At 44.3% G+C, this 14,929-nt stretch overlaps 1 protein-coding gene and 1 long non-coding RNA gene across 3 annotated transcripts in view; both read right to left on the bottom strand.

Moving 5' to 3' along the window:
* The window catches only part of CAPN7 (calpain 7), a 33,203-nt gene extending 30,645 nt beyond the window's left edge, over positions 1-2,558 (bottom strand). Inside the window, exon 1 of one of the 2 annotated variants that reach the window (XM_032106922.1) lies at positions 2,360-2,558. In XM_032106922.1, coding sequence (XP_031962813.1) covers positions 2,360-2,461 — 102 coding nt within the window. In that variant the 5' untranslated portion in view covers positions 2,462-2,558. The remainder of the gene's footprint in view (positions 1-2,359) is intronic. The other variant, XM_032106903.1, reaches the window with a different exon arrangement.
* Positions 2,559-6,643: 4,085 nt separating this feature from the next.
* On the bottom strand, positions 6,644-7,697 carry LOC116447786. The gene is made up of 2 exons (XR_004241700.1): positions 7,509-7,697; positions 6,644-7,080 (listed from the first exon to the last, which is right to left on the bottom strand). It is a non-coding gene; the product is annotated as an uncharacterized LOC116447786 (long non-coding RNA).
* Positions 7,698-14,929: the final 7,232 nt, after the last annotated feature.

Below are 14,929 nucleotides of genomic sequence, written 5' to 3'. Positions count from 1 at the left end.
GAAGCAGTTGACCGAGTGCCTGTGGAGCCAGCATGCCAGCTGTTTCCAGTGACCAGATGGATGTGACATTCAGACTTAGCATTTATGATCTCTCCAATGTCACTACTGTTCTTTGTCATGAGTAGCATCCCACAGTCACACTACTAACTACTGATCATCAGTCTGCAAGCTGCTAATGGCTGGTCAACAGCCAAACTTAGCAACAGCCTTCAGCAGTTTTTCTGAAGTCATTGGTGTCCAAATATGATCCTAACAGTACTACAGAGCAGCATTAACTACCAAGCTGCCCTAAGCTAGTTCACATACAGCACTCATGTCGGCATCTATCAAAGTTACACGGTAGCAGAAAGCAAAGAGCACTTGCTAGCCACAGGATCTCCATTCACACAGGTCTGTTCTGGAGTTGTCTATGGCAACAACTGTACCATTTTCCATATTTCATCCTTAAGGTCAAGTTCCTGCAGAAGCCAGTTCAGCACCCAAGCTTTCCCACATGCTTAGTAATTGCACCAGTGGGCTCTGAACTGCTTAGAGCAATTGATAAGACAGCTGGTGACAGGCCAGAGCTTGCACTGTGCTAAAAAAAAAAAAAAAAGAGCATAAAATATCCCTGAAATAATAAATGCCATTTTGTAACCATTTTGTTTAATCTAACATGGCAGTGATTCTTCAGGCAACATCTGGAAAGCCAATCATATCTAGGTTACACTCTTGTCTCGTGTAGCTTCAAGTGCACCAAGACTGCCAGGGCTGCATTTTTCCACTTAGCAAGAATATCACCTGTATACAGTATGTGAAAAAGGTTTTCCATACACTGTTCAAAAGCATACAAGAGCGACTATTTCCACAAAAAGATGTTTTCATCCTGAATAGTACTGAATAATTTCTTCCAGATAAACAAAGAAATACACAGTACTAAAGCAGAACTGCACATGGCTATCAGACCATGCACACACACTGCTGTTGATGAACATAGAGCTTATCAGTGTTATTATGGGTAACTATAACTTTTGCATATATACGGTTTACATATATAAATTTAGCCCACACAAAATTAAAAACTGGGTTAAAAAAAAAAATACTCTTCTAGACTTCTTCCTATTCTTTCACACTTACACGCATAGGTCACCATGATATTAACACTATGCATTTTAAACATTTCACAGATACCTTGTACGTATGAAATAAAAGGCCAACTACAGATCCCTTAACAAGTTAATGGAAGAGAATGACTTTGTCAGGATAATGGAATTTGTGGAATGATTACTGTGATAAGGACAAACAGAGGCTTTAAAGAGATCCCTTCTCGCAGGTGAGAAGTTAATGGGATATGGAACTTTAATGTAAATTTAAGACACATAAAACAACAAAATGAGACAATTTGCACAGGTGAAAAATGCCTAATGGTTGCACAAAAACCACTAGATACCAGTAGTAAGCCTACAGGTATTGAGCAAGACACTGAATCAACCTCATTATAGCCTTAGCTAAGCCAGCCTGAAACTGTACTGAAAAAATAAAATCTGATCCCTAACGGAAAGAATACTCACACGAGGTTAAAAACCTGTCACTGACAGCTTGTGAGCTGAAGCTGTCTTACTGCTGAGCATCTTGTATTTCAGCACAGACTTCTCCATTTACTTGATGACTGTACAACAGCGTTGCTCTCAGCTGCACACCCAGGAGCAGCACTATGCCCACTTGTGGCTCTCCAAAATGCCCAGCGCTTACACTGCCAGCATAAAACTGGTCAGTCTTTCTGGCCTGGCAGGGCCTGGGGAGAGGCCAGGAATGAAAGTGGAGAACCAGCGGGGCAGAGATGTATTTAGGTTACGATGAATCTTCCCAGAAGCACTGAAGGGGCTGTGTCTCCAGCAGCTAGAAGAAGCACCCGTTCCCGTTTTTCAAGCAGAGTACCTGCAGTGCTACCCCTAAGCCTGTCGGTAAACATCAGCGCACGGACAGCGCTCGTTCCCACCTAAAAACAGGACGCAGGGAAAAGGCGTTTCACAACCCGCCCTGAAGGACGCGGCTCCTCCGGAGACTGACAAACTTTCGACACGCACGCATGGCCTTCCGCTCTCGTCTCGGCGGGCACCGCCTCACCTTCCCCGGGCCAAGCAGCTCGTCCCCGGGGCACACCCGCCGGGGGAGGGCGGGGGCGGCCGCGCTGACCCAGCGCGTCTCTCTCCGCCAGCAGGGCCGTGCCGGGCCGCGGGGGTGCTGAACACCCCTCTCCGGCCCTCCGGGGGCGAAGGAGGAAGCGCGAACCCTCCGGCAGCTCAAGAGCACCATGCGGCCCGCGTGGAGGGAAAGGGGACACCGGCGCCCCGAGGGAACCGGCGTGTCCGCGCCGTACCTTGTAGTAGAAGACCGCTTCCTGGTAGCGCCCGCTCTGGTCCCGCTGCACTGCCAGCTGCGCGAACTTCACCGCGTCCAGCTCCAGCGTGGTGGCGTCCATGACTGGCACCCTCCCGGTGCCGGCGGCAGCTCCCGTCGAAGCCCACCCTGTCCCTGTACCCGCCTCCGCCGGCAGCCCCGCGCCCGCTCAGCCGCTTCCCCCGCCTCCCTGACCCCACCGCGCCCGTCGGCCGCGCCCCCCATGTCTGGCCACGCCCCCGTACCCTCCCCGCTGCGCATCTGGCCGCGCCCACCGGCTCTCACCGCGGCCGATCCGCCTTGTTTGGCCGCGCCCACCGCACGCCCACGCCCGCACGCCCTGACAGCGGCCGCCCCGCCCGGGGCCGCACTGCGCGTGCTCGGGCGCGCGGGGGCGGTGGAGCGGGCGGCGGGAGTGGCGCGGGGCTGCGTGCGGCGCTGTGAGGGGCGAGCGCGCGCGGGGCGGCGATTACAGGACTACGGAATTACAGAATCAGTTGGATTGGAGATCCTCGAGACCTCTGAGATCATCGAATCCAGCCCGTGACCGAACACCACCGTGTCAACCAGACTGTGGCACTAAGTGCCATGTCCAGTCTTTCCTTAAACACCTCCAGGGACGTTGATTCCACCACCTCCATGGGCAGCCCATTCCAATGTCAAATCATTCCTTCGTTTAAAGAAATTCCTCCTAATGTCCAACCGGAGCCTCTCCTGGAACACGTTAAGACTACGTCGTCTTGTCCTGTCACCGACAGACCCCCCCCCCCACCACCCCCACCCGCTACACCCTCCTTTCAGGGAGTTGTAGAGAGCAGTAAGTTCTCTCCTGAGCCTCCATTTTTTAGGCTAAACACCTGCAGCTCCCTCAGCTGCTCCTCACAGGACTTGTGTTCCAGACCTTTCACCAGCTCCATCGCCCTTGTCTGTCTGGATTCACTCCAGCACCTCAATGTCCTTCCTGAACTGAGGGGCCCAGAACTGGACACAGCACTCAAGGTGTGGCCTCACCAGTGCCGAGTACAGGTGAAGAATCACTTCCCTGGATTCTCTTCCATCCCTTCTCTCCCATCGTTGTCAGTCACGGGTGAAGGGAGCAGGTGCAGCCCAGGGGGGCTTCTGCGGTGTTTTAAAACAGAGTGGGTTGGGTTTTTTTCATTTCTCACTTTTTGATAGAGGTGGTCATGGTCAATCCCCTTGAGGCTGTGTTTTCTACCCTTAAGGAAAGCGTTTTCAGTGTGCACCTGTTTGTCATCTAGGTGTAAAGTGGAAAGCAAACAAAAAACCCAGGTGTATTGTACTGATCCTCGTTAAAACAAAAAAATCAGCCTAGCAGTTTTGTAACCTAGATTGCTTAGCTAGGATGTTCAGGATTTTTGGTTGGTTTTGTGGTTTTTTTTTTTGTTTTTGTTTTTTTTTTTTGTGTGTGTGTGTTTTTTTTTTTTTTTTTTTAACCGTAAGAGGAAGTTAGGGGAAACCTGAGGGGTGAGATTCTTGAGGGGGGCCCCTCCACAAGGAGCCACATGGCAAGGGGCAATGGGAACAAGTTGCACTGGGAGAGGTTTCATCTTGACATAAGAAAGAAAGTCTTTATGGAAGCATCGACCGCTCATTGGAACAGCCTCCCTGGGGACATTGCTGGAGGTTTTCAAGAGGGTCTAGACAGGGTGCTAGTCTCATCTATGCTCTTCTTCCCACAGAAGGTTGGACAAGGTTCCTTCTTACCTGGACAGTTTTGTGATTCTACAGGCTTTTATTTCTGCCTGAAAATACAGCTTATTGCAAGGCATTGTTTTCATGAGATATAAAAATACTGTCTGGCAAGTTATTATGCACCTCTCTCTTATGAGTGTGTCTTTTCAGCCTGTTTTCTGATTATAGATTTAGTAAGAGATGCAGCTAAATGCAGGAGTACTAGTTCCTGAAATACTAAAAGGTATTATTTTTCCTATAATTTTCTTAAGTACAAAGTTAAGCGTTCCCATTCCATCTTCTTCTCTTCCTTATCCCTTTTGTGCTTTACTGACTGCATTTATATAAAATACAGTAAGGTTTAGTGCAGAAAGGAACTTGGGTCTTTTGATCTGCTATGTAGGGTGAAGTTCTTGTATTCTTCGTAGCTTTGCTTTTTGGCTGTGCTCCTTATGAGGTTAGTTGCTTTGAGTTTTCTTCTTCTTTCAAAGTACATTTTGTGGTTTTTGTCTGAGCACAGGAAAGATCCACATTACACTAAGAGGTTTTACTGAATAAAGCTGTATTTGTTCCATATTTACCTAATGATACCATGAAAATGAAGGAATTCCAGTCAAGGTCTGCTTCAATTTGATGTTGAGACACAGTGGCGTAACATGTATAGCCTAAAATTAATTTTTGTATCATGGCTTCAGACTAAACTATTTATGGATCAAATACAAGTCTGAAGTATTCAGAGTGACACACATGATGAAAAGGAGGCTGAACTGCGCAGAACCATAGATAATGCTGTTCCTGGATTCAAAAATGTCACTTAGAAGAATTATTTTTTCACTATTTGATAGTCACTGTGGTTGGTCCTCTTCAGATAATAAATGGCTTATGTGTTTCTGTTTCTTACTAATCTGTAAAATTCTACAAAAGGCGTTTAAATGTACAAAAAAAGTACAGTAAGTTAGTGAGGTCATGACTGCAGCTAAGACTTCATACATACCAATTTTTGCCATTTGCTTGTAGTGGCGTTTTACTTTTGGAGCCAGATATTAAAATTGGCCCATTTTCTTCCTAGATGAGGAAGAATAATTTCTTTCAATTGATGTTGATGTATCCCAGACATTTAAATTTTTGTACGGTTAACTCTTGCCTCCCAAGATATCGTGCAGAAAATCACTTCCACTAACTGAGATTGTTATATCCCTTTTTCCACTTTCACAAATCCCAGTTCCATATCCAGGTCCTCCTCTGCCTCAGTTTCTCTTACCTTTGGTGATATTTGCTCTGCGTATCCCTTACTTCCCACCTTTTGCATACCTTAAGTGCCTTCCTTCCTAATCTCATCTAATGCTTGCTTTCTTTCCTTCCTGCCTGCCTTTTGCAGTCAATATTCTCCGAGAAGATCATAGCTCCTGTATGTTATCTTAATATTATTCCCTCCAGCTCATGTGTTTTTGCAGAGGCAGTATCAGATGAAGAAATTCAGGTCTCTGTTTCTGTGTCATAGTTTCTCATTGCTAACAAGACAGAATCAGTTCATTCTCATTTTTCCTTGCTCTGAAGATGCTTTCATCCCTCTTTTCCTTTTGTCTCACATAATGCTGTAATTTGCTGTCTCCCAGCTCCTCTTCCTGCCTCCTGATTTTGATTCTTGCTTCTCTGCCACTTCTTCTCCTCATGTTTTCAAATATATGTTGTAGGGATAGGCATTTGCATGTTGGTCATGCTTCTTACCTAAATTTTGCTTATTGCCATACCTATTTTCATTTGACTATAGGCAGAGCTTTTAATGCTTTATAATCCTTTCTTTTTTTCCCCCAGGAAAAAACCCCAAAGATACAAACCTTTGATATGATCTGGTCTGTGAATTCCTCCATCGCTACTGTTATAAACATATCTCGTAATATTGGCTTCTCGCAAGTATTAAGGTAGAGATTATATAATGTTAGAAATGCTTTTGCTGTGTGGATGTAGTTTTCTTTCTTTTTAGCAAGAATATTAGCAAGTGTGAGCAAGTAAGATAACCTCCAAGCGAACAGAGGATGAGGCCCGAGAAGCTGCTGATCAACACTTTGTCCAGGGAACAAAAGGGCCCAAAGGCTACTCCGCCCGGAGAACTGGTGGCCAGGAGAGTCCGAGAGCCGTTATCACCGCTCTGCCTGGAGAGACGAAGAGGCCCAAAGCTGCAATCAGCCCTGACTGTCTGGGGAATTAAGAGGCCCACGCTACTATCAAATCCCACCTGGTGAAGCCAAGCCCAAGAATCAAAAGAAATAAAACCGCAAGGCAGAAGACTACGCATGCTCTAAAAAGGCGGAACCAAGGAGGGGCCATGCAGAACAGCTCTTGGAAAAGTTTGAATATGCATAAAGAACAGACAGTAAAAATGGTATAAAAAAGGACTATTCCCGAGCATCAGGTGTGCTCTTGGCAGAGCGCCAAGGCACCCGGGCGTTACCTCTTTGCTTTATTTTATGTGTCTCTTATTGTCTTTATATTAAACTTTTCAAATTCTCACAGGAGAGTGAACCTTGTTTTTCACAGCAGGTTGGGAAGTAAATGTCCAAAAGGAGAAAGATGGATTTGTTTCACATATATTGTTGGGAATAAAGTCTCAAGCTTAGTAAAAGAACAACTAGTAAATAAAGAGGCAAAGCCAGCACAACAATCTAACTCTGTATCTACCCCAATTCAAGACATGTATGTGAAACTCAAACAAAAATTTAGAAAATGAAATCTCAAAATTGAGAAAAAAAACCTGTTTGTGGAATTAGGGGAAAGGATAGGTAAGGAATTGAATGTAACCAACTGCTGCGTCTGTGGAGGGCCTCTGATGACAGAGGAATGGCCATGGAAAGGCAGTAGCTTGAGCCCAATGGAACTCCTTAAGTGGAATCGGACAAGGATAAGGGGAGAACACAGACCAGCAGGGTGGGTACTGAGCTCAACAGCGATAGGAGAGGAGTGTCTCTGGCGTAGCGGGAACAATTTCCTCAACGAAGCAGGAAATACTCCCTGTAAGAGATAGAAAGTCAGTAATGGAACTTTTACCTGGTGGGTCCCCGAGAAACCAGCTCTGTATTGGACTCAGGAAAAAACAAAGGAAAAGACACTTTAAAAGTACATCGCTTTTTTCGTATTCATCACCATCATGCAGAATTCATTAATTCTTTGGAGTCGCTGAGTATCATCTTATCAGTCTTATCTTTTTCCTTGGCTCCATTCCGTCTGGTTTCGGGTTCTTTTCTTTTGATAAGATTTTCCAGGAATGAGAAGACCCTCCCCATCGTTCCCAAACTGACCACCCAAACTACAGACATTCTACAGCATTACATTACAGAACCCAGGCAAAGCTTTTCTAACATTAAGGAACATGAAAAAAACCAACATCACAATCCATTCATAACAATGACGTAACATGCGAAAAGCCAACATCACAATACCATTTATAACAGAGGGATCCGCCGGAGGCACCCGCGGGGCTGCGGTCTGGCCGCGGAGTGATCCGCCGGACGGACTATTTGTGATGCGGTCCTGCCCGCGGAGCGATCAGCGGTGATGCGACCCGCCCGCGGAGTGATCCGCCGGAGGGACTATTTGTGATGCGATCCTGCCCGCGGAGGGATCAGCGGTGATGCGACCCGCCCGCCCAGCTGCTGTCGCTCCCTTTGCCCGCTCTCTCCTCTGCTCCCAGCGCTTCTTCTTGAAAGGGGACAGCTTTTCCTGGGGCTCTTTTCCTGCCGGGCTGCAGCGATTGCTCCTCTAAGGGAGCAGGGGCAGCTTTGCTTGCAGCGGCACGGATTAAACAGAGCAGGCCCGGAACAATTCCTGCCTAGCAGGGTTTGTATCACATTCCTAAGCCAGCACGAGAGCAGCAAGTGAGGGAGCGGCAGATGAAGGAGGCTGCGGCTCTGGCCAGGCTGCGGAGGGCTTCATCTGTAAAATAAGAACATGGAGAGACAAAGTAACCAGAAAGGGCAGGGAAAAAAAGAAAAAGCCAAGATAAACGAAACTTTTTTAAAAAAATAATCCGGATACAGAGGGACTTCTGGCTGGAGAACTTGCTGGGGAGCAATCCTGCCCCTCTGTGAGGCAATGCCAGGGCAACTCCAGCTGAAACCTGCACACAAACACCACAAAGATTTCGGATATTTGCAGTAAGCATCCACTTAGCAACTGCTGGTTAATAATTTATTCACTTTCCCATTCAATGGTACATTCAGTCCACAAGACTTAAACACCTTTCTGGCAGTTTTATTTACAGTCTGGAGCATGTTCTGTAAAACATAGGAGTGCTCACAGACAGACACACACAACATAGGGATTTTCAAACATTTAAACAAGTGCACTTTATTCCAAAGGAAGTCTACACACTACTTTTTCCAAAAAAATATAAAAAATACTCTAGTTACTGTATTTTACCTAAACCAAGATACTTGAGAATTCTTCCACAAGTGATGCCCCCTTCCCCAAAAAGGGCACTCCAACAAGAAGGAATTCAGGAGACTGCATCACCAAATAAAATCCTAATGGCAACTGCTTCAATGCACCAGAAGAACAAAGAATTCCCACTCTGCATCCAGCAATCCCTGCTCTGCAGCCTGTTTGGATCTGCTTTTGTAGGGCTTGTGGGGCTTTTGCACTCACTTCCTTCTCCAGGGCAGTTCCCACAAAGAAAGAATGACTGAATTTCTGCACACTGTCACTCGGCAATCCTGCATTTCACACATCCCTTGGGAAACACATCCAAAGGGAAACACTTTCCTTTGAGCCCTTTATTTCAAGGAGTCTCTTTTTTACTGAGCATCCAGTGAGAAGTAAACAAAAGAACACGGGCCTGCTACCCTATGGTTCCTAATCCTTACAGTCTTTTAAGCAAAATTCCACCTCAACATCAGTGGTTTAGTGTGGTGGATCTTAAAGATACCTTTTGGGCTTGCCCACTGGCAGAGGAAAGCCGGAATATTTTCGCCTTTGAATTGGAAGATCCAAACACGGGGAAAAAGAACCAATTAAGATGGACTAAACTACCACAGGGGTATTGTGAGGCCCCAAATTTATTTGGGCAAGCCTTGGGAGAAATACTACAAAACTTCCCCACTCCCCCAGGAATACAAATTATCCAATATGTGGATGATCTTCTAATATCAGGAGAAGTTGAAATTAAAGTTAAAGAAGCTACTATAAAACTTCTAAATTTTCTTGGGGAAAATGGACTAAGGGCATCAAAAAGGAAATTACAGTTTGTGGAATCAGAAGTAAAATATCTCGGCCACCTGATAAACAAAGGTAGCCGAAAACTAAGTCCTGAAAGAATTACAGGGATTTTATCCCTCCCTCCTCCCTCTTCAAAGAAGGAGATTAGGAAACTGCTGGGGCTACTGGGATATTGCAGACTATGGATTAAAGGATATACACAAGCAGTAAAATTTTTATATGAAAAATTAACAGTAGGAGACAATATACAATGGACCAAAAACTGAAGTTGAAACTGGCCTCAGTACCATCCCTGAGCTTACCCTCACTAGAAAAACCCTTTTATTTATATGTGAATGCAGAGAATGGAGTAGCTCATGGTGTTTTAGTCCAGGAATGGGGAGGGGTGAGAAGACCAATAGCTTATTTATCCAAGTTATTGGACCCAGTAAGCCATAGCTGGCCAGTATGCATTCGAGCCATAGCAGCTACTGCTATTTTGGTAGAGGAGAGCCGTAAGCTCACCTTTGGAAGTAAACTGATTGTATACACACCCCATGCGGTCCGAAATGTCCTAAATCAAAGAGCTGAAAAATGGTTAACAGACTCCAGGATATTAAAATATGAAGCAATTCTGATTGACAGTAATGATTTAACCATAGAAATGAGCAAAAGCCTTAATCCGGCCCAATTCCTGTATGGGGAACCAAAAGATGACCTGGCACATGATTGCTTGGAAATTATTCAATACCAAACAAAAGTTCGGGAGGATCTAGCAGAACAAGCCCTCTTGGGAGGGGAAAGAATATATGTTGATGGTTCATCCAGATGCTTGCAAGGAAAAAGAATGTCAGGATATGCCTTAGTCGATGGGATAAATATGCAGACCATCGAAAAAGGAAAGCTACCTTCAAATTGGTCGGCGCAATCTTGTGAATTATACGCTCTAAAGAGAGCACTGGAGCATTTAGCACACAAAAAGGGGACCATCTATACTGATTCAAAGTATGCCTTTGGGGTAATACATACCTTTGGAAAGATCTGGGAAGAAAGGAGTTTACTAAATTCAAAAGGGAAGGAACTGATACATGAAGGCCTTGTTTCAGAAGTTTTGGAGGCATTAGAACTGCCTGAAGAAATAGCCGTAGTGCATATCAAAGGACACCAAAAAGGGATGACCCCAGAAACAAGAGGGAATAATCTGGCAGATCAAGAAGCCAAAGATGCAGCAGAAAATGGGACTAAACGAATTACGTTAATCTTGACCCCAGAGAGGGAAGAATTGGAAATCCCTAAATTTAGTGAAGAAGAAGAAAAGGAATTACCTAAGAGAGGGGGAGAACAAGATCAGTCTGGAAAATGGAAACTCCCTGATGGGAGACAGTTACTTAATAAGCCACTCACTAGGAGAATATTAGAAGATATGCATCAAAAAACTCATTGGGGTACTCAGGCTTTGTGTGATCATTTTTTAAGAAATTATGGGTGTATTGGAATCTTTGGGGTAGCAAAACAAGTAACTGAGAACTGTATAACTTGCCAAAAAGTAAATAGGAAAATAATGAGAAAAACAACAGTAGGAGGCTGTGAGTTAGCTCTGCGACCATTCCAAAGTATCCAAGCAGATTTTACTGAATTTCCCCAAGTACAGAGATGGAAGTTCCTATTGGTAATAGTGGACCATTTAACGCATTGGGTAGAAGCAGTTCCTGCCACTAGAGCTACAGCTAATGTAGTATGCAAAACCCTTCTGGAACAAATTATTCCCAGATATGGAATGGTTAATAAAATAGACCCAGATAGAGGAACACATTTTACATCCAAAGTCTTACAACAAATAAGTCAAGCCTTAGGAATAAAATGGGAATTACATACCCCCTGGCACCCACAAAGTTCAGGCTGGGTAGAAAGAATGAACCAGACTTCAAAAAGAACTTTGACAAAATTAATGATTGAAACTCAAATGTTGTGGATAAAGTGCTTACCTTTGGCTCTGTTGAGAGTCCGAACACAGCCCAGGTCAGACCTGGGAGTATCACCTTATGAGATGATGTTTGGATTACCCTTCCTTACCACTCAACATGAAACAGCCACCTATGAAGTAGGGGAAGTAAGTGTCAGAAAATATGTCACCACAATTGCCAGAACACTTGAAAATTTGCGGATGAAAGGAGTGATCCCTCAAACCACAACCTTGGAGTTCAAAATTTATACTATCCATCCAGGGGAATGGGTACAAATAAAAACATGGAAAGAACAATCTTCGACTCCACAATGGGAGGGTCCTTTTCAGGCACTGCTAACAACCGAGGCTGCAGTCTAGACCAGGGAACGAGGGTGGATCCACACCAGCAGAGTCAAAGGACCTGTAAAAGAACCTGAAGAATGGACTGTAATATCCAAACCAGGTGATACCAAATTGACTCTTAAACGGAGACCAGGTGGCAATGAACTGGAACAATCTAAATAATCCAAAGGATGGGCAAAGAATCACACCTAACTGTGAAGTAAAGCCAAGTGCCCCCTAGACAAATTCTAAGACATCTTGGGGAGGAATATTCCCACTTCAAACGGGAGGGTTGGGGACTGTATCAAACAGGGGATTCTCATGTTCTGATTCCAGCCTGTGACTTGTATTTAGAAGGGGGAGAATCACAACTTCCATCAGTGCCACATCATATACCCTGTTTGAATCATTCTAACATGGGGCATGCCAGTTAGGTCAAATGTAAGTGTTTAATCTGTGGGAAAATTGGCATTTCACACCATTGATGTCCTAGTTGTAAGGAGTGTCAAGCACAGAATTGACCCTCTATCCAGGCAGAATTACAAGTAACGGAAGTAATAACTTTGCTCTGCAGATGGGAATTACTAGTGCCTGTTGAATGGGAAATACCTGAGATACAGTGGGATACTACAGTTAAGAAGTGCCAGAAGAGATTTACCTAAAAGCTACAAAAAGGGAAGTGACAAGGAAATAGAGGGCAAGACCGGGTTGGCCACTGTACTCGCCACCGAGAAGATCCAATACACCTGCTATGGGTTGCAACCTCATAGGCAAGGGAGGTGGGAGTATAAGCCATGCCGGACCTCTGTTATTCCTTCTTTTGTCACTTATCCTAGTCCCTTTTGGGACACTGGCAAGACCGTGTTACAAATGCTATCGAAAGCTTTACATGGAAAGACACCGGGGCTTCTTTCTTATTACTCATACCCATATCAACAGTCACTGTTATGACTCATCCAAATTAGGTATTTGCATGCATAAAGGGGAAAAATATTGGATTACAGAAAATTTAGGAACAAGTGGAAACAGATTGGGAAGTAATTGTCCAAAAGGAGAAAAATGGATTTGCTCCACAGCTGCCACCAGGGGAACAGTCCAAGATTTGGTAAAAGAACAAGTAGTAAGTAAAAATACAAAGCCAGCACAGCAACCTCGCCCTATACTCACCTCACGTCAAGACCTATATGCAAAGCTTAAACAACAATTAAAAGAGGAAAAAGATACCCCAAGGTTGGGAAAGAACCTGTTTGTGGAATTGGGGGAGAGGATAGGTAAGCAACTTAACATAACCAACTGTTGGGTCTGTGGAGGGCCTTTAATGACAGAAGAATGGCCATGGAAAGGTAGCAGCGTAGGCCCGGTAGAACTCCTTAAATGGAACCGGACAAATATAAGAGGGGGGAACCGACCTGAAGGGTGGATTTTAAGTTCAACAGTGATAGGGGAAGAATGCCTCTGGTGAACTGGGAAAAATTTTCTTAATGAAGTAGGAAACACTCCCTGTAAAAGGTATAAAGTAAGTAATAAAACTTCGACGTGGTGGGTCCCAGAAAAACCAACTTGGTATTGGGCTCAGAAAAAAACAAAGGACTGTGTATATGATAATGAAATTGGACTCTTTCAATATAACGACACAGGGAAAAATCCCTATTTTGAAATCCCAGAAATATCCAAATTTTGGGAAAATATAAATCAACAAGAAGACAATTATTGGAAAGCACTGGATGGCTTATTTTGGATATGTGGGAGAAGGGCACACCCGAGACTCCCTTCACATTGGAAAGGGAGTTGTACCCTAGGAATCATTCAACCAGGGTTTTTCCTTTTGCCACAACCAGAGGGAGATAAATTAGGAATACCTGTCTATGAAGACTTCAAAAGAAATAAAAGAGATTTGATTGGAGGATTTCAAAAATGGAAAGATGAGGAATGGCCCCCTGAACGAATATTAGAAACATATGGGCCAGCTACCTGGGCACAAGATGGAAGTTGGGGATATTGAACCCCAATTTACATGCTAAATTGTATCATCAGACTCTAAGCTCTTGTAGAGATCATAACCAATGAAACAGCTGTGTTGAGAGTCTTTCTGAAGAATGGCTAAAAAGCAAAGGTCATGATGACACAGCAGGCTTAGTAAAGATGCAGACTTGGCAAGGACACTGAATCCTTGAGTGGGAGGTTGTGCGGATAGCAGGATGTGAGTCCAGATAAGTAAGCAGAAAGAAACCATATGGAAGAGGAAAATAAGACCCCCATGTTTGCAGATCTCATAGAATAGCTCCCACCAATAAGGAGCTCAGCTTTTGCAATATGTATGAGCTAATTAGTAGTACTATAAGTATGTGTAGATTATTACAATAAACGAGACTTGCTGACCACAATGCCGTGAGTGCTTGTCTCCCGCGACTCCACCCAACACAGCTGGGGCTATGGAATTAAGAGTCAGTCAGCAACGCCAAACCAAAGCTGCAATATATCAAAATAAGCTGGCTTTAGACTATTTATTGGCTGAAGAAGGGGGTGTATGTGAGAAGTTTAATACATCAGATTGTTGTTTAAAAATCTATGACAATGGAGATGCCATTCTAGATATCGCCAACAATATCAGAAAAATAGCCCATGTACCAGTCCAAAAGTGAGAATCAATAATGACTGCTAACTGGTAAGATGGCGTATTAGAGAAAGAATGGTAGAAGAAGCTAGGTTTCTTCCTCTTATGTGCTACAGCTGGTCTAATATTTCTCCCTTGCTTGATCCCCTGCTTTATTCAGCTAATCACCAGCGTAGTTCAAGGCATGCAAGTTGTGGCAATACCTACTGACCCAAAGTTGGCTATGTCTGGAACAGCACAAAAAATTATGGTATTAAAAAGACAAAGTGATATAAAAGACCCTCTTGAAGAAGCCAAATTGATCTATGAAAAGAATGAACGGGCATTAGAAGCCAAGAAAAAAAGAATTATTGCTCAAGCCAAATGATTTATGAAATAGAAAAAGGGGGGATTGTTATAAACGTATCTCGTAATATTGGCTTCTCGCAAGTATTAAGGTAGAGATTATATAATGTTAGAAATGCTTTTGCTGTGTGGATGTAGTTTTCTTTCTTTTTAGCAAGAATATTAGCAAGTGTGAGCAAGTAAGATAACCTCCAAGTGAGCAGAGGATCAGGCCCGAGAAGCTGCAAATCAAATCAACACTTTGTCCAGAGAACAAAGGGGCCCAAAGGCTACTCCACCCGGAGAATGGGGGCCCAGGGAGGCCCAGAGCTGCTATTACCGCTCTGCCCAGGGGGGCAAAGAGGCCCAAAGCTGCAGTCGACCCTGACTGTCTGGGGAATTAAGAGGCCCACGCTACTATCAACTCCCACCTGGTGAAGCCA

The sequence above is a fragment of the Corvus moneduloides genome, chromosome 1, assembly GCF_009650955.1.
Source record: "Corvus moneduloides isolate bCorMon1 chromosome 1, bCorMon1.pri, whole genome shotgun sequence".
Taxonomy (NCBI): domain Eukaryota; kingdom Metazoa; phylum Chordata; class Aves; order Passeriformes; family Corvidae; genus Corvus; species Corvus moneduloides.
This window is presented reverse-complemented; position numbering and strand designations above follow the sequence as displayed.